The sequence below is a fragment of the Vitis vinifera genome, chromosome 4 (genome assembly GCF_030704535.1).
Source record: "Vitis vinifera cultivar Pinot Noir 40024 chromosome 4, ASM3070453v1".
Lineage (NCBI taxonomy): Eukaryota > Viridiplantae > Streptophyta > Magnoliopsida > Vitales > Vitaceae > Vitis > Vitis vinifera.
Window position 1 is genome coordinate 18,228,348 of NC_081808.1, and position 20,009 is coordinate 18,248,356.

The window sequence follows — 20,009 nt, forward strand, 5'->3', positions numbered from 1 at the left end:
TTTTTCCAAGCTTCATTTTAGGTAATGTGTATCACAAGATCCTGCAGTTCCCAAATGTCAGCGTTCATAACTTTGTAACTCTAGCTTGTAGTATATATGCTTTCAATCTGCACAGAGTATCAGTTGAGAACTTAAATCCCATGAATTGGCTTAGTATATTGTAGTTTTCATCATTCATATACCAGAACCAGATGTGCAATAGTCACTTTGAAAATGAACAGCTACCTTGAGCTACAAAAGCCAGAGAAACAGAGGAAATAGAAGATTTCAATCTCAACCAATCATGGAATACAACCATAGTTTCCACATTCCTACAAATGATTGCTGTAAATTGAAGACATGAATTTAAAGGTGGCTTCCTGAATATTAGCTGGTGAAGTCTAAGATTTTCAGGACAGAAAGTCTAACATTCCCCTATCTGTTAACTCTCATTCCTCATTTCAAGTATGGCAGTAAAAAAAAAGTTCAAACTAAAAGAGACAGGGAAAAGAGTCAATGTCCTATAATTTGGAAAGATATGGGAGAAGAGAAGGTATATTGATCTTCTGATTGAAGGAAAATTCTTTATCACTCTGCCAATTTATGTACATGAACAAAAAATTTACATGGGTCAAAATTTGAATAATAGGCTGAAAGGGATAGAACCCTTTGCTATTCCTCTTCTCATGATGAATTGAATCGAGAAGTGAGATTGATGAAAGCATCTTCCTTGCATGGGATTGTGACACCACCCATTGGATGATTGAATCCAAATTCTTCCTCAGCATGACTCAACAATTTCTGGAATGAAGGATTGTTCAAATAAGATATTGGGACCACAAATCGCTTTTTTTCAGCTTCTCCAACATAAACTGCAAAGTGGCCTTTTGGCACCTCCGCTGCTGTTGCTGATATAGATGATTGGCCTCTAGAAAGAAGAGAGTGCAGCTTGAGAATCTGTTTGGCTTGAATGATTGAGGGAAAACGAAAACCCATGGTCTTACTTTGAGATGAAAGTAGGCAATGATCTTGAATGGATCTGATGAGCTTAATGTAGAACAAGAACTGAAGCTTGGAACACTTGAACTGGATATGAAGATAGATTTAGTTCTCTATGTATTTATAGAGAAAGAATTGCTTATTTCACAATGATTTCATGATTGGAGGAAATGGTGGATGCTTGGAGGACCCCTTTCATCAAGGATCACATGGTTTTGCCTCCCTCTCTCTGTCTCTCTTTCTTTTGCAACCCACCTAAGGTGCATCAGCCCCACATGTGCCTTCAAAGTTGTAGTGATATAAAAGCCTAGGGCCCTATTTCTTGCTCTGAGAAGAGACAAGGAACAAATCCATGTGAGATGTCAGTACTCACAAAAGCAATTTCAAGGTCATAAGATTTTACACAGGGCCATAAAAGCTGTATCTACTCATCATAAGATTTAAGATCATAATTTTCAGAGACAAGAAAATTGATGATCTGAGGGTTCATTCCAATGGGGAAGAGATCTTGTGTCACTATCTCAATAAGCATTCACCTTTGGGCCTAAACAAGAATACTAGTCCCTGACTAATGTTTTAAAAAAGTACTATCCAAAATTTAGTTCTCTAGTAGAAAGATAGCCAATTTAGTGTTAAAGAATGTGTGTCTATGTCGATGTACATCATTTTGACTCAGATCCTACCAGCAGAAGCTTTGTTTTGCAAAACATCATGAATGTTTGGCACAAATATCAGCTTGGGGACCTAAAAATGAAGCCCTAGGCATTTTTGAATTTAGACAGTGATTGATTATGTGTAACAAAAACATTTCTTCTACACTATTGAAACATCTATTAAAGCATATTTCTGGTAAAGAATGTGTAGGTACCTAACTAGTGATGCTTAAGATGTTCATTTCAACCAAGGAATTTTGTAATTTGAGAAGGTATACTGCCCTTCATGATATGGGCATCCCACCTGACACTCTTAGGTAAAGACTGTTGATTTATCCATCATCAGAAGAACCATTGACCTGGAAAATAGAGCAAAAATCCCACTTATAGTCATGCCTCATTATCAAGACTGAAGATCAAAATTGATTTTTTCCTATAGAACTATTATCTTTGTCTCTTAACAAGTATTGGAATAAGGCATGATTCAAGTAGGATATGGGAAAAGTACCCTTTTTGGAATACCATGACTATCAAATGAGGCAGAGGTCAAAGACAATCGTAAATGGTGCGGTGTAGACTGAGGACCAAGAGGATTAACACCATAGGAGTATAAAGATTTTCAGGATGGAAGATTTTATGTCTCTATCTCATCCACAGGTAGATTGCAGTTAAGAAGTTCAAGATACAGTTTCCAGACGGATGCATCATTGGCATATTGAACAGTATAGCAACTCAAGTTTCTGCAATTTAAAAAAGGTAGAAGACAAGAATCTCAATGAAATCTGAATTTCATATCCGTCTGCCAATTTATGTACATCTATAAAATCATTTACATGGGTCAAAATTAGAGACAGTAAACTTGATGTGCCAACTATTTTCCTAACACTTTGTGCCTTCTCTCAGGAGGAACTTAGCCGAGAAGTTAGATCGATGAAAGATTCTTCCTTGCATGGGATTGTGACTCCACCCATTGGATGATTGAAGCCGAATTCTTCCTCAGAATGACTCAAAAATTTCTGGAATGAAGGATTGTTCAAGTAAGATATCGGAACCACAAACCGCTTCTTTTCAGCTTCTCCAACATAAACTGCAAAGTGGCCTTTTGGCACCACTGCTGTTGTTGCTGATATAGATAGCTGACTTCTGGTAAGAAGAGATTGCAGTTTGAGGATCTGCTTGGCATGAAGAATTGAGGGCATACGGAAACCCATCTTCTTTGGAATGAAATTAGGAAAATAATCTTAAATGAATCTAACAAGCTTTTGTAGAACAAGAATGGAAACTTGGAACACTTGAACTGGATGTGAGGGTTGATTCAGTTATCTATGTATTTATACAGAAAGAATCCCTTATTTTCCAAGCTTTCGTGGTTGGAGGAAATGATAGTTGGGCAATTGAAGGGCCTTCCTCATCAAGGGGTCACATGGTTTTGCCTCCCTTTCCCTATCTCTTTGTATCTTTCTCTTCCACCACCAGCCTAATTAGGTGTATCAGCCCCACATGTGCCTTCAAAGTTGTTATCCATGTAAAATCTTATGTCCCTATGGCTACAAATAGTTGGAAACAGACCTCTCCCTTGTGCTGGAAAACGAAAAGAAATAAATCCATGAGAAGGTGATAAGATTTACAGAGGGCCATAAAAGCTTTAGATAGCAGACAGACTGATAGAATGACACTGTTTTTCAACAAACCGGTGAGAGACATGAGTAGGTCTTGTGTCACTATCTAAGTATAAGATTGAAGTTGCACTAGGACTACACAAGGATGCTAACTCCCAGCATAATGTTCTAACAAGATACTAACCAAACCCAAAAATGCAGACACCTGGCACACATAATGCCGTAGCCAATCAAGTGTGAAGAAACATCATGTTAGTTAAAATGCATTGTAATGTTGTGATTCTAAGCAGTTCTTGAAAGTGAAAATGTGATAATTTCAAAACTCTAGCTTACAGTTTAAGTATTTATCAGATCAAGGACTCAAAAAATAGGCTTTGAGCACTTGGAAATTTGGAAATCACATGCAGCCAAGCGTTCAAACAGTAAATGCTACGAACCAACCTAGAGTTCTAAATCAACGTGAGTCAAGGAAGGTTTGAAACACCAAATATAAGACGCTTCTTCAAGGTTCAAGGCATACAAGCGTGAAAATACTGAAGATAGCAATGTAGTAGGTAAATCAAGATCTATGATAGGTGACTAGGCTTTGATAATATCATCATATCAGTTAATTCTCATGTCTCATCCCTCAGTATATTGAAGGGAAGAGATTGTATATTGATAGCAAACACTAAAACTACTCAACTTTCTACAATTCGAGTGAGTTGGACAAATGAAGGTATGTTGATCTTCTAATTGAAGAAAGATCATACAGAAGTTAAATGTAATTGCCAGAGTTACATGCTGATAATCAAATGAGATGACACTATGACAGTGCTTATTATCGAGTTTGGAGAGATGTAATATACGTATTCCAATAATCTTTTTCTGATTCTGCATCTGGTAGAAAAATTGAACTAAAAGTTCTTAACTACCATCCTGAATTATTGATCTGGGTGAGTATCAATGGGCTTATACTATCATGCTGGAAGCCACAAGTACTCTAGTCTATGCAACTGGAAAGAAGTAGGAGAAAAGAAAGTATATTGATCTTATAGCTCTGCCATTTATGTACATCAATGAAATTCATTTACAAGGGTCAAAATTGGAGATAGTGGGCTTGAGGTCTAACTCTCTACTCTTCTCCTCTCATGATGAATGTAATCAAGAAGTGATATCTATGAAAGCATCTTCATTGCAGGGGATTGTGACACCACCCATTGGATGATTGAAGCCAAATTCTTCCTCTGCATGACTCAATAATTTCTGGAATGAAGGATTGTTCAGGTAAGATAATGGAACCACAAATCGCTTCCTTTGGCCTTCTCCAACATAAACTGCAAAATGGCCTTTTGGCACCTCTGATGCTTCTGTTGAGATAGATGATTGACTTCTAGTAAAAGGAGAATGCAATTTGAGAATCTGTTTGGCCTGAACAATTGAGGGGAAACGAATACCCATGGCCTTCTATGGAACGAAGCTAGGAAAAGGATCTTAAATGGATCAAATGAGTTTTATGTAGAACAGGAATTGAAACTTGGAACACTTGAAATGGACATGTAGGAGGACTCAGTTGTCTATGTATTTATAGAGAATGAGCTGCTTATCTTCTGATGATTTCATGGTTGGGAGAAATGGTAGTAGGGTACTTGAAGGGCCTCCCTCATCAAGAATCACATGGTCAGTATGGTGCTTCTGCCCCACATGTTCCACCTCATTATCGCTATAGTAGCCAGGGCTGGCATGGCTGTGAGTAATTGTAGACAAGCGACTAGCATTTAGGCTAGAAAAAATGGGAAAGACAAAATCATGTGATGATGTTGGTACTGATAATGCAATGTAAAATCATAAGATTCTAAGACATGGCTATAAAGTTGTTTCAACTCATCATAGAATTCATAATTTTCTGCATTTCTAAAAATGATTACAGTAGGTAGAAGATGTGATGATATGAGTGTTGCTTGAACATTAGTAGATTTTCTGTAACTATTTCAATTTAAGATTGCATTAGGCCTAAAAAAACTTACAATTTTCCAGCCTATATTTAAAAAAAAAAAAAACACTTAGCCAAAGTTGAACAGTCTTTAGGGAAGTAGATTGTATTTTTGGTTTGAACAGTTTTTTCAAGCTTCGTTTTAGGAAATGGGTATATCACAAGGTCCTCTTATAATTCTCTACTGTTCCCAGATGTCAATGTTCTACGATTTTGTAACTCTAGCTTGTACTTTATATGCTTTCAATGTGCAGAGGTATCAGCCTGAGAACTTAAATCCCATGAATTGGCTTAGTATATTGTGGTTTTCATCATTCATATACCACAGCCAGATAGTTCAATAGTCACTTTGAGTGGAGGGCATCAGTAAACATTGCCTCAATCATCTTGCATGAGGATCGATTTTCTGAACTTCAGATTTCTCTTAATACCTGCTATATTTCGTCAAATTTTCCACTCTAAAGGCCTGCTGTTTAATATTGCATTTAAAAGCCTAGATGACATATTACTTATAGCTTACATCCTTACCAAGAAACTGGTGGTAAAACCCTCACTTATGGTTATTTAGGATCATTATGCTTGATCCCAGAGTTGTATGAATCTGTGTTGTTGCTTCCCAAGGACAATAATGGGAGTTTCTGTCTACAACAATAGTACAATAAGAAGATTCTCTAAGGAACTTACTCTTAAGGAACCTATATTGTTGAAGTGTTTCTTCAAGTAGACCTGATCCAAGACTTGATCTTGTACCATTATCTCAATATAAGATTGTTTTAGGCCTATGGAAGGATATCAATTCTGACCCTCAGATGTGTAAAACCCACCTAAATCAATTTAGCCCATAATGGGTCCTAACAGTAGATTGTTGGAATGCAAGTTACAGTCCACACTTCAAGCCTTAACACAATATATTGATTCTTAAGAGGCTGCAATGGTGGAGTGAGATCGATAATTAGATAATTAGAACGAAGACAAGTCGATACAATTAAACCTTTGAGCAGTTGCATTATGGATCAAACATTGGAATTATGTAACAGGATCATGGTATTCAACAGCTATTTTTGTATTTTTTTAATTTCTTGGATATCTGCTGACTCTTTACCATCTTATCCACTTATATATATGAGCTCACAAAGGGTCTGACTGCCTCAATGCTAATTGGTAAATCTGATGACAATGCTTAAATATCAGGATTGCAGGATTCAAGACACTCTGTATGCATCTCCTTAACAGTATTATTTCTCGTCCCTAGGTACAACTCAGTAAAGGATCAAGATACAGCTTGAGACAGATCTTGGGGACTTGCAATTTGAAAGAGATTAACAGTATTATTTCTCGTCCCTACATACAACTCAGTAAAGGATCAAAGATACAGCTTGAGACAGATCTTGGGGACTTGCAATTTGAAAGAGATAGTCGAAAAGAAGTATATTGATCTCACAATGAAATATAAATTTCTTATCCCTCTGTCAATTTATGTACATCAAAGGAATGATATAAATGAGTCAAAATTGGAGAAAATGGACTTAAGGTGCCGACTATTTCCTAACTCTTTACTCTTCCTTCTCTCATAATGAATGTAGCCGAGAAGTGAGATCAATGAAAGCATCTTCATTGCAGGGGATTGTGACACCACCCATTGGATGATTGAAGCCGAATTCTTCCTCAGCATGGCTCAATAATTTCTGGAATGAAGGATTGTTCAAGTAAGATATTGGAACCACAAATCTCTTCTTTTCAGCTTCTCCAACATAAACTGCAAAGTGGCCTTTTGGCACTTCTGCTGTTGTCGCTAATATAGATGATTGACTTCTAGTAAGAAGAGATTGCAGTTTGAGGATTTGCCTGGCATGAACCATAGAGGGCAAACGGAAACCCATGGCCTTCTTTGAAATAGATCTAATGAGCTTAAAGTAGAACAAGGATTGAAACTTCAAATACTTGAACTGGATGTGGAGGGAAGCTTTGAGTTGAAGGGATGATTTGGTAGTCTTTGTATTTATAGACAAGGAATCTGGTACTTCCCAATGCTTTCAGATCTAGTGTGTGGTGACTATAGTAAAGAGGGAATGGCAGTTGGGTGTATACAGGACCAAGCTGATGAACCACCACATGATCTTGCCTCTCTGTTTGTCTCCCATCCACCCCCAGCCCATGCTGCATCAGCCCCACATGTTCCTATTGACTTCTTATCAATAGGGTAGCTTCTCTATATACGAGTAATTGCAGAAAAACAACCACCTTGTGCTAGAAAAGGAAGAGAAACAAATCCAAGTGATGGTGTTGGGTACTGATAATGCAATCTTAAGGTAAGATTTTCGACAAAAGCTATAAAAGCTGTCTGGACTTGTCATGAAGTAATAGTTTATGCATTTCTACAAATGATTGCAGTTGCCAGAAGATAGGATGACTGGACTTTTTCTTCATACAACTGAGTAGGTTTATTGTCTCTTACATGAGATTCTACCAGGCCTATAAACCGAGAATCATTCCCAGCCTAATGTTCAAACTTAACCAGCCGAGGAATCCTCTTCCAGACATCACACATTAGGGAACATAAGTCACAATGTTCTAATTGTTTTGGCAGAGAGGATCATATTGTTCTTGTCAGCTTGAGGACTTAAAAACTAGGTTTAAGGCAGCGGGCACAAGTGCTGGTAATCTGAACAGAAAATGCTACCGGTAGACATGTTGTTGGCTGATTTTTATCATTCATTCAGGCTATCATAATATCAGAGAGCATTGATACATCAGAACCAGCTATTTCAATAAGCACGATGAGTGGAGGGCATCAGTGAAGAAGAACTGACTATGAGCATAGAAATATTGAGGATCTTTATGCTTGACCTAAGACCATAGTGTCTAAAAGTGCAGAAAATATTCGCTGTCAAAGTTTCCCCTTACCAAGGACCATGGTAAAGCAACAGAAACAAGAGTTTCTTCCAAAGATCATTCCCTTGGAACATGGAAGTATTTGTAACATGCCTGAATACAAGCTCCTAAATTGAAGACGGGGCTTTAATATCATGATTTGCAGGATACAAGGTGTCATGTTCCTATCTGTGAATACTCGTTTTTCATCCTTTCTTACATTGTCCAAAAAGTTCATACTACAATTCTGAAAGGCCAATCAGTGATAGGGGTGAATATCAGTGTAGATAAAATCATCATACTGAATAGTACAACTCGTTTCTTCACTATGAAAGAGATAAGAAACAATAAGGTCTATTGATCTTTCAATTGAAGACGATTTTAATCACTCTGCCCATGTATGTACATTAGCATGGTATAGACTGTTGATTTATCCATTATCAGAACAACCATCAACCTAGTAACTAGAGGAAAAGTCCCACTTATAGTCATGACACCTTATCAAAATTGAAGATCAAAATTGATTTTTGGCTATAGAACTATTCAGTATTTTTATCCCTTAACAAGTCTTGGAATAAGGCATGATTCAGGTAGGATATGGGAAAAGTACCCTTTTGGAACACCTGCTGTTGTTGCTGATTGACATTTTCTTGGAAGACACAGGGGTCAAAGACAATCTCAAGTGGTGTGGTATAGAGCGAGGACTAGGAGGTTTAACACTACAAGAGTATAAAGATTTTCAGCATGCAAGATTTTATGTTTGCATCTCATCCACAGGCAGATTGCAGTTAAGAAATTCAAGATACAGTTCCCGGACAAATGTTGGTGAATTTCAGTGTATACATAATTGGCATATTGAACGGTATAAACACTCAAGTTTTTGCAATTTGAAAAAGGTAGGAGAATAATCTCAATGAAATATGAATTTTGTATCCCTCTGCCAATTTATGTACATCTATGAAATCATTTACATGGGTCAAAATTAGAGACAGCAGACTTGATGTGCCAACTATTTTCTCAACACTTTGCCACTTCTTCTCTCAGGATGAATTTAGATGAGAAGTTAGATCAATGAAAGATTCTTCCTTGCATGGGATTGTGACTCCACCCATTGGATGATTGAAGCCGAATTCTTCCTCAGCATGGCTCAACAATTTCTGGAATGAAGGATTATTCAAGTAAGATATTGGAACCACAAACCGCTTCTTTTCAGTTTCTCCAACATAAACTGCAAAGTGGCCTTTTGGCACTTCAGCTGTTGTTGATGATACAGATAGCTGACTTCTGGTAAGAAGAGATTGCAGTTTGAGGATCTGCTTGGCATGAAGAATTGAAGGCATACAAACCCATCTCCTTCTTTGGAATGAAATTAGGGAAATGATCTTGAATGAATCTAATGAGCTTAATGTAGAACAAGAATGGAAACTTGGAACACTTGAACTGGATGTGAGGGTTGGTTCAGTTGTTGTATTTATACAGAAAGAATCCCTTATTTTCCAAGCTTTCGTGATTGGAGGAAATGGTAGTTGGGGAAATGAAGGCCCTTCCTCATCAAGGGTCACATGGTTTTGCCTCCCTTTCCCTATCTCTCTGTATCTTTCACTTCCACCGCCAGCCTAATTGGGTGTATCAGCCCCACATGTGCCTTCAAAGTTGTTATCCATGTAAAATCTTATGGCCCTATTTCTACAAATAGTTGAAAACAGACCTCTCCCTTGTGCTGGAAAACGAAAAAGAAATAAATCCATGAGAAGGTGATAAGATTAACAGACAGCCATAAAAGCTTTAGATAGAAGATAGACTGATCTAACGACACTGTTTTTCAACAAACTGGTGAGAGACATGAGTAGGTCGTGTGTCCCTATTCAAGTATAAGATAGAAGTTGCACTAGGCCTACACAAGGATACTAACTCCCAGCATAATGTTCTAACAAGATACTAACCAAACCCGAAAATGCAGACACCTTGCACACATAATGTAGTAGCCAATCTAGTGTGAAGAAACATTATGTTGGTTAAAGTATATTGCAATGTGTGATTCTAAGCTGCTCTTGAAAGCGAAAATGTTATAATTTCAAAACTCTAGCTTGCAGTTTAAGTATTTATCAGCTTAAGGACTTTAAAAAAATAAAGCTTTCAGCACTTGGAAATTTGGAAATCACATGCAGCCAAGCGTTCAAACAGTAAATGCTATGAACTGACCTAGAGTTCAAAATCAACGCCAGTTAAGGAATGTCTGAAACACCAGATATAAGACGCTTTTTCAATGATCAAGGCATACAAGTGCGAAAATACTGAAGATAGCAATGTAGTAGGTAAATCAAAATCTGTGATAGGTGACAAAGCTTTAATATTTAGATTTCTAGGATGTAAGATTTTATGATCCTATCAGTTAGTTCTCATGTCTCATCGCTCTGTAGATTGAAGGGAAGAGAATGTATATTGATAGCAAACACTACAACTATTCAACTTTATGCCATTCAAGTGAGTTGGACAAATAAAGGTGTATTGATCTTCCAATTGAAGAAAGATCACACAGAAGTTAAATGTAATTGCCAGAGTTACATGCTGATAACCAAATGAGATAACAGTGCTTATTATTGAGTTTGGAGAGATGTAATATATGTATTCCAATCATTTTTTTCTGATTATGCATCCAGTAGAAAAATTGAATTAAAAGTTCTTAACTACCATCCTGAATTATTATTGATCTGGGTGATTATCAATGGACATATACTATCATGCTGGAAGCCACAAGTACTCAAATCTATGCAATTGGAAAGAAGTAGGAGAAAGGAAAGTATATTGATCTTATAGCTCTGCCAATTATGTACATCAATGAAATCATTTACAAGGTTCAAAATTGGAGATAGTGGGATTGAGGTCTAACTCTCTACTCTTCTTCCTCTTATGATGAATGTAATCAAGAAGTGATATCTATGAAAGCACCTTCATTGCAGAGGATTGTGACACCACCCATTGGATGCTTGAAGCCAAATTCTTCCTCAGCATGACTCAATCATTTCAGGAATGAAGGATTGTTCCGGTAAGATATTGGAACTACAAATCGCTTCCTTTGAGCTTCTCCGACATAAACTACAAAGTGGCCTTTCGGCACCTCTGATGCTTTTGTTGATATAGACAATTGACTTCTAGTAAGAAGAGGATCTACTTTGAGAATCTGCTTGGCCTGAACAATTGAGGGGAGATGAATACCCATGGCCTTCAATGGAATGAAGCTAGGAAAAGGATCTTGAATAGATCCAATGAGTTTTATGTAGAACAAGAATTGAACCTTGGAACACTTGAACTGGACATGAAGGGTGATTCAGTTGTCTATGTATTTATAGAGAAAGAAATGCCTTTTTTCTGATGCTTCCATGGTTGGAGGAAATGGTAGCAAGGTACTTGAAGGGCCTCCCTCATCAAGAATCACATGTTCAGTACGGTGCTTCTACCCCACATGTTCCACTTCATTATCCCTATAGTAGCCAGAACGGCCATGGCTATGAGTAATTGCAGACAGGCGACTAGCTTTTGGGCTAGAAAAAAATGGGAAAGACAAACTCATGTGATGGTGTCAGTACTGATAATGCAATGTAAAGTCATAAGATTCTAAGACACAGCTATAAAGTTGTCTCAACTCATCATAGTTCATAATTTTCAGCATTTCTAAAAATGATTACAGTAGGTAGAAGACATGATGATACGGGTTGAAATAAACATCATTTGTAGATCAACAAAAAGATTTTCATGAGTCAAAATTGGAGATAAAAAATTTTTGAGGGGGCCAAATATTTCTCTAACTCTTTTCTTCCTTCTTTCATGATGCACGTAGTCAAGAAGGGAGATCAATGAAAGCTTCTTCCTCACAACCCAACTTAAAGAGTCTTGGAATAAGAGATGATTCAAGTAGGATATTGGAACAACAAATTGTTTCATCTGGGACAGTGCCCCTTTAGGACATCTGCTGTTGTTGCTGATTGACCTGGTGGATTTCTAGTAACAAGAGATTGGCGTTTGAGAATTTGCTTGGCATGAAGAGCCATGAGGGCAAGCCAATACTTATGACTATCAGCTGAAGCAGAGGTAAAAGGTTTAATATATAGAACAAGAACTGAGATCTTCACTAGAGGAGAGATTTAGATCAAGTGATAAGATGACAAGATAGAAGTTAGACTCATGTGTTGTTTCTTTGTTCAAACCTGAGGCATGAGTTGATCCAGTTACAACCATAGAAGTTGTAAAACCTACCTAAATCAATTTACCTTATATGTTCATACTAACAGTAAATAGCCAGTACATTTGATGATAATGCTTTAATATCAAGATTCGCTGGATGCAAGGCATTATATTTGTATCTGTTAAAGAATTGTTTCTCATCCAATGGTTTAGAAAGTTCAAGATAAGTTCTGATACAGATCTTGGTGAATCTTAGTATATACATAATGCTCAGATGAGCAAGTACAAGTATTCAAGTTTCTGGAATTAGAGATGGGAGAAAATAAAGTATATTGATCTCTCAATAGATAATAAATTTATTATCCCTCTTTCAATTTATGCACATCAATGAAATGATTTACATGAGTCAAAATTGGCGAAGGTGGAGCTGAAGGGCTGGCTATTTCCCTAACTCTCAACTCTTCCATCACTCATATTGAATGTAGCTGAGAAGTGAGATGAATGAAAGCATCTTCCTTGCATGGGATTGTGACACCACCCATTGGATGATTGAAGCCGAATTCTTCCTCAGCACAACTCAACAATTTCTGGAATGAAGGATTGTTCAGGTAAGATATTGGAAGCACAAATCGCTTCTTTTGAGCTTCTCCAACATAAACTGCAAAGTGGCCTTTTGGCACCTCTGCTGTTGTTGCTGATATAGATAGCTGACTTCTGGTAAGAAGAGATTGCAGTTTGAGGATCTTCTTAGCTTGAATAATTGAGGGCAAACGGAAACCCATGGCCTTCTCTGAAATGAACCTAGGACAATGATCTTGAATGGATCTAATGAGCTTGATGTCAAGGGTTGAAGCTTGGAATACTTCAACTGGAAGTGGGGAAAACTTTTGAGTTGAGGTGATCTGGCAGTCTTTGTATTTATAGATAAGGAATTCGGTATTTCCCAATGCTTTCTAATAGAGTGTGTGGTGACCATAGACAGAAGAAATTGCGTTTGGGTGTACGAATAGCCTACCCCATGGGGTATCACATGGTCTTGCCCTCTGTGTGTCTCTCACCCTCCCCCAGCCTATGGTGCATCAGCCCCACATTTTCCTTTCAATTCATTATTGACATAGTAGCCAAGGGATGCTCTGGAAACAAGTAATTGCAGACAGGCAACTACCATGTGCTAGAAAGGGAAGAGAAACAGATTCATGTGATGGTGTTAGTAGTGATATGCAAATGAGAAGGTCATACCATTTTAGACACAGTTCAAAAAGCTGTCTCAAGTCTCATAGAACATTAAGTTTTCTTCATTTATTCAAATGATCACAATAGATAGGATGTAGAATGATGTGATCATACTGTTTCTTCAAACCATATGTAGATCTGGTGTCACTATCTCAACTAAGACTGCATTGAGGCCTATAAAAGGATACTGATTTCCAGCCTATGTTTCTAAATCCTACCAGCCAAACTAGAAGATTTAGATTACTGCTTGTATTGCACACTTGACAAAGTACCCATTACCCAATTCATTGAGAAGGATGGTTTTCTAAGTTGGTCATATTGTTTTGACTCAAACTCAAGCAGCAGAAGCTGTCTGCTGCCAAGCTCCAAGTTGGGGAATGTAATCACTAGCTTCTGAATTGTCGACAGGCAGAGGTCCTCTCATGATTCTTAGCAGTTTCCTAATATCAGAGCCAGATAGTTCAGTGCAGAGCATTGGTGATCATTAGCTAAACCATATCCTGTGAGGATTGATTTTCAGTACTGAGGAACTCTTTTTTGCATTCTCATATGTTGGAATCTGACTGATGTCATCCAATGCTTTCACTTTCAGCTGCTGAATGTTGTGCTTTGTGAACTAAAAGACATTTGCCATGACACTTTTGAGGTAAAGACTTTTGGTTTATCCATCCTAATAATAGCCATTAAGGGTAAAATCCTCACCTATGGTTATCTGAACATTATGATTGAAGAACAACATTATAGAACTGTTCAGGATCTTCATGCTTGATCAAAGAGTTGTGAACGACACAGGAGACTATAGCTTCTAAAATTGCAGAAGATGTTGTCAACATTTTTCCTTGTTAAACGACCATGGTGAAGCATCAGAGATGAGAACTTTTTCCTAGGATCATAATTTGCAGGATGCAAGATATTACTTTCCTCTATCTGTTAATTTCCTTCTCCCATCCCTTTGTTCATCACAGTCAAAGAGCTCACAAATTACAACTCTGAGGGTGATCATGCACAGCATAATGAAGAGTACAACTCTTATTCTGCAATTTGAAAGAAATGATAGAAAGGAATATATTTATGTTTCAATTGAAGATGAGTTTAATCACACTGCAAGTTATGTATATGAATGAAAGAATTTACATGAGTTCAAATTTGAAGATAGAAAACGTAGAGGGAAGCAACTATTTTGTTAACTCTTTGGTATCCCTACTCTCAGAATGCATGTAGTTGAGAAGTGAGATCATTGAAAGCATCTTCCTTGCATGGGATTATCAGGCCATCCATTGGGCAATTGAAGCCAAATTCCTCCTTAACGCAACTTAGGAACTCTTGGAACAAGGAATGATTCAAGTAGGACACTGAAAATGGATCATTTCCTTTTCTGGATGTCACCAATTTAAACTGCAAAGAGCCTCTTTGGAACATCCCTGTTTTTGCTGATTGAATTGGTGAGCTTCTGGTAAGAGACTGGAGTTTAAGAACTTGCTTGGGATGAAGAGCCATTGAGGACAAGAGAATACCCATGACTATCAGCTGAAGCAGAGACACAAGGTAATCTCAAGTGCTTTAGGATGGAATAAGAACCAAGAACATTAACACTAGAGGAGCATGAGGGGGGAAACTTGGAGCTGGAAGCTAATGCAGTCAGCCTTATGAATTTATAGAAATAATACTGCCATGTCTTCAGAAAATTTTGAGATAGTGTGTGGTGATTGGAAACTGTGCTCAGCAAGTTGACAATTGGGCCAGGGACCTAGCTCTTCAACAGTCACATGGACTCCCTATGAGACAGAGCAATCTCTCCACCTACGGTGCATTTCCCAACCTGCTTGAAATAATTGTCCAAACCACTTCACCTTAAGCTGATATGACCATGGACTTGAAAACTACCAAGCCAAACTATGTGACATTGCTAATGTACAGATAAATTCATGGTGGTATCATCACAAGCTCAGACCTACCACTAAATCTAAAGGATATTCGGTACTGCAAAACCTTCAACATGGACCGTAATACATAGTTCCTAACAGAAGCCAGAGGTAATTTTCAATGTGCAAAGACTGTTTTGTTTTCATTTCCTGGTGTCTTGTTGTCTACTATTTCAGTAATCCTGTTTGATTTATATTATTAGTTTGTATCCAGCCCTTTCTACTGTCAAGATCAGCAATTCGGATAATAAGCTCACGTTAGAAAGCCTACCATGTGCTCTTCTCAAGAAGATAATCCATGTGGTGTTGTTCATATATCAACAAATACAGTGCGAAAGGTGACCTGAGCTTGGACCTACTTCTCCAGCAGAGTATAGACTTGAGAAAGGGTGTGCATGGCTTTAACCTATGTCAGCTATTTAATCAAAACTGTAAGCAATGGACTTGTGATGCTAGATCAAATCTTCAATTTGTTTTCTTAGAGAACCTAATGATTTCATCTGCAAATAAAGTAGGAATATAAGGCATTTATCCAGTGCCCTAAATATTCGAAGATAATCCAGTAAATGCAGGGGGAGACTCTGGGAATTGGTTCTTATAGACTCTTGGCCACATCTCAAATGTGATGAAGTACTAATCCTAGGTTTGAAGGTAAATTTTTCAAGTAACTGGTCCATGATCATAAAATTGTGAGTTGCATGTAAGCTGCAGATTGTCGACTTGGCAGAATGCATGCAATCAATAACATTCCCATTGAATGAAAGTCATGCCAGGGCTCCCTAACTTTCAGTTGTACCAGAGGTCATATAGGAGCATGATTTTGGAAGTTTATGATCGTTCACAATGCTCAGTAGTTTTCAAATCCTTTCGAGTCAAGTGCATAGGATGTAGGTTTCAGAAACAAGCCAGAGAATGAGCCTGAGAGTCTTGAAGGGAAACTATTTACCATCAGGATCAATTAGAGGATAAAGAACTCCATCTATTGGGGATTGCTATTGCTCCCAGCATTTACATGGAGAAAAAAATGTACAACATGTTACTACAACTCCTCTATTCTGAGGTAAAAAAAAATTGAGAAAAACAAGAAGGATCAAGAGGATTGCTCTTTTTCATCTGTTATGAGGCACTCAATTGAGAAGCAAGATCAATGAAAGTCTCTTCTTTGCAAGGAATTGTTAGACCACCCATAGAATGATTAAATCCAAACTCTTCCTCTGCCTGCTGCAACAAGTCTTGGAATGAAGGATGATTCAAGTAAGATATTGGTACCACAAATCGCTTCTTCTGAATTTCTCCCACATAAACTGCAAAATGCCCTTTTGGAACATCCGACTGACTTCTAATATGGACAGACTGCAGTTTGAGGATTTGCTTCGCGTTACTAATCACTGAGGGCAAACGAATACCCATGTTTATCACTGAGGAAGAGGAGGAAATGTAATGAATAGGCTTTTTGAATACAGGACTTATCGACTGATTGTTGAGAGAAGACTTTGGAGTAGGATGATGTATTTGGTCTGTCTATTTACAGGGACGAGATTGCTATATATATCCAATGAGCCAACAAGGTGTCTGGGGTCAGGGTCATGGCAAGTTGGGTCTGAGAGGGCCCCCCTTATCAATGTTCTCACTGGCTTTGCTCATTTATCTCAATGACACTCTCTGAGTTTTAGTTTTCTCTCCATTCCCCATTTACCCATCAACTGGCCTATATTCTGCAGCAGCCCCACCTATGCTTGGTAGTTATCATCCAATTGACCATTCCAGGCTGCTGTCAAGGATGACTCTTCAGACTATGACCTTACACTGGATCTTATGAGCAGCAGATGCATGTGGCATGTTGGATATAGACAAATGCAGTGAACAAGATGATACAAGTTGGACCTACACAGCTCAAACCAGAAAAGAAACCAAACCGAGTCCCACATCCAAGCACAGATCAACTAGATGATGCTTTATCTTCATCGTCTTTCAGACCATACATGTTCATACAGTCTGATGATGTATAGCAGAGGACTGACTGGTCCATCGGTCAACCATTGTCTAGCATAAGTGTATAGCCACATCGATCCAGAAAACATGAATATACCAAGCCAACAACTGGTACCAACATTACCATATATCTTCCATCTCAGAAAGGATAAAGCCATCAAGAGAATATCCCACCATACAACTGTCAAGCCAAGTTCATAAAACTCGTAGATTCTTGAGATAGCTGAAATTTTGATTGGCCTCACAGCATCAATAGTATCATAGTTAGATTCCAGCAATTGCAACATTTTGTATAGGAGACTAAAGGTTTCCTAATCTTATGCCTTCTTTAGATCTAAAGCAACCAAGACTACCACTGGACACCATATTCCAAAGCAGGTCAAAAAGGTCTCATTTCTCTTTCTCCTTGCCAAATGAGTAATCAAAAAAACTAAGAGTCTCCTATATGAAATCACTTGCAGAAGGCATGGCCAACATTTAGGAATTTACGAGAACTGTAGCCAGGGGTCATAGGCTGGTGTTATGATGCGAATGAGATCATTTAGGAAACCAAAGATTTCTAACTTTGAGCTGTTCCGGAAGTCATAGCAGCAAGATTTTGCAAGTCTGTGTTGTAGGAAGAGAACCTCAGTAGGGATCAAAGTACGAGCTCCATAGCAGAATAAGGATTTTAGCATATTTTGCTAGTTCAATAGTGTAAGATCAAGGGGTTATGATCTTGATTAGTGGATCGATAAGAAATATTAAGAAGCCATCTGGAATTATTGGATCCTGTAATTTTTCTAAGGAAATTATTGGAAGAGTGTAAAACATTAGACAGGTTTCTACGAACACCTTGAAATAATTTTTGATCGACTTACAAGTAGTGTCGTAGGATTTTCTCTTACTCTGTTTATTACACCTTGCAGAGCCTGCAGAAGGCTCTCACCCTTTAGATATGAGATGCCAGACACATGGTCCTACATTAAAGCTTAACTGTGATTGCTCTATGTAGTTTGCTTGTGTATGGCAGACCTAAGACCGAATCATGTTTTGACATCATAGGGAGAATCATTGAGAATTTCTCTGAACCACAAAGGTGTTTGACTCAGTCTCCTACACGTTCATGTTGCACACTGTGTTTTGGTGTTCAAATATTTCCAATCAGCAGAAGACTTGTATACAATGCAAACTGATCATAGTTTTCAGTTCCCTCAGATACAAGGCCAGAGAATCAGCGTGAGAGTTTTGAGAGAAAACTATTTGTCACCTGGATCAACTTGGGGAGAAACAACTTCATTTATGGGGATTGAACTTAGCATTTACCATACGGGGGTTAACTACAACTCTATTTTAGAGGGAAAAAAACGAGAAAAAAAAAAAAACAAAAGAAAATCCCAAGAAATATAGTAGAATATCTCTACTTCCCAGCAGTCACAGATGATTCAGTCGAGAAGCAAGATCAACAAAAGTCTCTTCTTTGCAAGGAATTGTAAGACCACCCATTGGATGATCAAATCCAAACTCTTCCTCGGCCTGCTGCAGCAAGTCTTGGAATGAAGGATGATTCAAGTAAGATATTGGTACCACAAATCGCTTCTTCTGAGTATCTCCCACATAAACTGCAAAATGGCCTCTTGGAACATCAGACTGATTTCTAATATGAACAGGTTGCAGCTTGAGGATTTGCATGGCGTTTGTAATCACCGAGGGCAGACAGGTACCCATGAATATCACCAAGGAGGAATGCTCAAGAATAGACCTTTTGAGTACAAGATTTATCAACTGATACTAGAAGAAGACTTTGGAGTAGGATGGTGGATGTGGTCTATCTATTTATAAGTACAAGGTAGGCATGGTTGTTAAAAACTTACGACACACAAAACAATACAATGACATTTTTTTATGAAAATCGACACATATCATAATTTATATTTTATTTTAAAATATATCTTATGATACATATACAATATACGATACAATATGCGATATTACGATACAACAATACATACATCTTCAACTATTTTCTATGATTTTTTAGAAAAATAATCTTATTTAAAAAGACTATATTATTGTAGTCAAATGTTACATTAAAAGTCAAGTTAATTTATTTTATCAGAAAATTTTCATTTAAATGATTTGAATGCTGACAATAAAAATGATAATGATTAGTGAATAAATTTTTTTACTTAATATATTAGCTTTTTTTTATTTCTTTTTTCGTGGAAAAATAATAATGACGAACTTGAAAGGCTAGAATTTTGAAGATCACACACACACACATGTATAAATATAAGCCAACAAAACAATAAGTACATAAAACTAATTAGAATTTGGAACTAAAAATCATAACTAAAAATTGAATAAATTTATTTTTATGAATTATGTGATAAATCTATATATTAAGATCATATTTTGTCGATTTGAACTTGTCAAAACTCTAATATTCAATATTTTCATACGATATAATATAAAAGCCATGGCCATACACTGGAAACTTCTGAGCAAAAGATCCGGAAACTTTGGACCCAGACAACTCAAACTAAGAAAGGCAAGTACAGACCAACTAGGTGGTGCTTTATCATTGTTTTCTGTCAATCTGCACTTG

The 20,009-nt window shown here is 37.4% G+C and overlaps 7 protein-coding genes across 7 annotated transcripts; all 7 read right to left on the bottom strand.

The window, feature by feature from the left end:
* Window positions 1-663: 663 nt before the first annotated feature.
* Window positions 664-975, bottom strand: LOC109122431 (auxin-responsive protein SAUR21-like). Its single transcript, XM_059736590.1, has one exon. The coding sequence runs from the start codon at window positions 973-975 to the stop codon at window positions 664-666; it is 312 nt and encodes a 103-aa protein (XP_059592573.1).
* A 1,555-nt stretch (window positions 976-2,530) lies between these two features.
* On the bottom strand, window positions 2,531-2,842 carry LOC100252964 (auxin-responsive protein SAUR21). The gene has a single exon (XM_019219230.2). The coding sequence runs from the start codon at window positions 2,840-2,842 to the stop codon at window positions 2,531-2,533; it is 312 nt and encodes a 103-aa protein (XP_019074775.1).
* A 1,332-nt stretch (window positions 2,843-4,174) lies between these two features.
* Window positions 4,175-4,802, bottom strand: LOC100263233 (auxin-responsive protein SAUR22). Its single transcript, XM_002271558.4, has one exon. The coding sequence runs from the start codon at window positions 4,688-4,690 to the stop codon at window positions 4,394-4,396; it is 297 nt and encodes a 98-aa protein (XP_002271594.1). The 5' UTR covers window positions 4,691-4,802; the 3' UTR covers window positions 4,175-4,393.
* Window positions 4,803-6,530: 1,728 nt separating this feature from the next.
* On the bottom strand, window positions 6,531-7,276 carry LOC100240974 (auxin-responsive protein SAUR23). Its single transcript, XM_010650934.3, has one exon. The coding sequence runs from the start codon at window positions 7,100-7,102 to the stop codon at window positions 6,791-6,793; it is 312 nt and encodes a 103-aa protein (XP_010649236.1). The 5' UTR covers window positions 7,103-7,276; the 3' UTR covers window positions 6,531-6,790.
* Window positions 7,277-12,588: 5,312 nt separating this feature from the next.
* Window positions 12,589-13,200, bottom strand: LOC100256532 (auxin-responsive protein SAUR23). Its single transcript, XM_002271428.4, has one exon. The coding sequence runs from the start codon at window positions 13,055-13,057 to the stop codon at window positions 12,746-12,748; it is 312 nt and encodes a 103-aa protein (XP_002271464.1). The 5' UTR covers window positions 13,058-13,200; the 3' UTR covers window positions 12,589-12,745.
* A 3,346-nt stretch (window positions 13,201-16,546) lies between these two features.
* Window positions 16,547-16,840, bottom strand: LOC100261630 (auxin-induced protein 15A). The gene has a single exon (XM_002271391.4). It carries the CDS (start codon window positions 16,838-16,840, stop codon window positions 16,547-16,549), a length of 294 nt encoding a protein of 97 aa, XP_002271427.1.
* Window positions 16,841-18,647: 1,807 nt separating this feature from the next.
* LOC100266822 (auxin-responsive protein SAUR21) lies at window positions 18,648-19,245 on the bottom strand. The gene has a single exon (XM_002271359.4). The coding sequence runs from the start codon at window positions 19,127-19,129 to the stop codon at window positions 18,836-18,838; it is 294 nt and encodes a 97-aa protein (XP_002271395.1). The 5' UTR covers window positions 19,130-19,245; the 3' UTR covers window positions 18,648-18,835.
* Window positions 19,246-20,009: the final 764 nt, after the last annotated feature.

Excerpts from the sequence above, each read along its gene's own strand:
- LOC109122431 (XM_059736590.1), bottom strand. The coding sequence starts at position 975 with ATGGGTTTTCGTTTTCCCTCAATCATTCAAGCCAAACAGATTCTCAAG.
- LOC100252964 (XM_019219230.2), bottom strand. The coding sequence starts at position 2,842 with ATGGGTTTCCGTATGCCCTCAATTCTTCATGCCAAGCAGATCCTCAAA.
- LOC100263233 (XM_002271558.4), bottom strand. The coding sequence starts at position 4,690 with ATGGGTATTCGTTTCCCCTCAATTGTTCAGGCCAAACAGATTCTCAAA.
- LOC100240974 (XM_010650934.3), bottom strand. The coding sequence starts at position 7,102 with ATGGGTTTCCGTTTGCCCTCTATGGTTCATGCCAGGCAAATCCTCAAA.
- LOC100256532 (XM_002271428.4), bottom strand. The coding sequence starts at position 13,057 with ATGGGTTTCCGTTTGCCCTCAATTATTCAAGCTAAGAAGATCCTCAAA.
- LOC100261630 (XM_002271391.4), bottom strand. The coding sequence starts at position 16,840 with ATGGGTATTCGTTTGCCCTCAGTGATTAGTAACGCGAAGCAAATCCTC.
- LOC100266822 (XM_002271359.4), bottom strand. The coding sequence starts at position 19,129 with ATGGGTACCTGTCTGCCCTCGGTGATTACAAACGCCATGCAAATCCTC.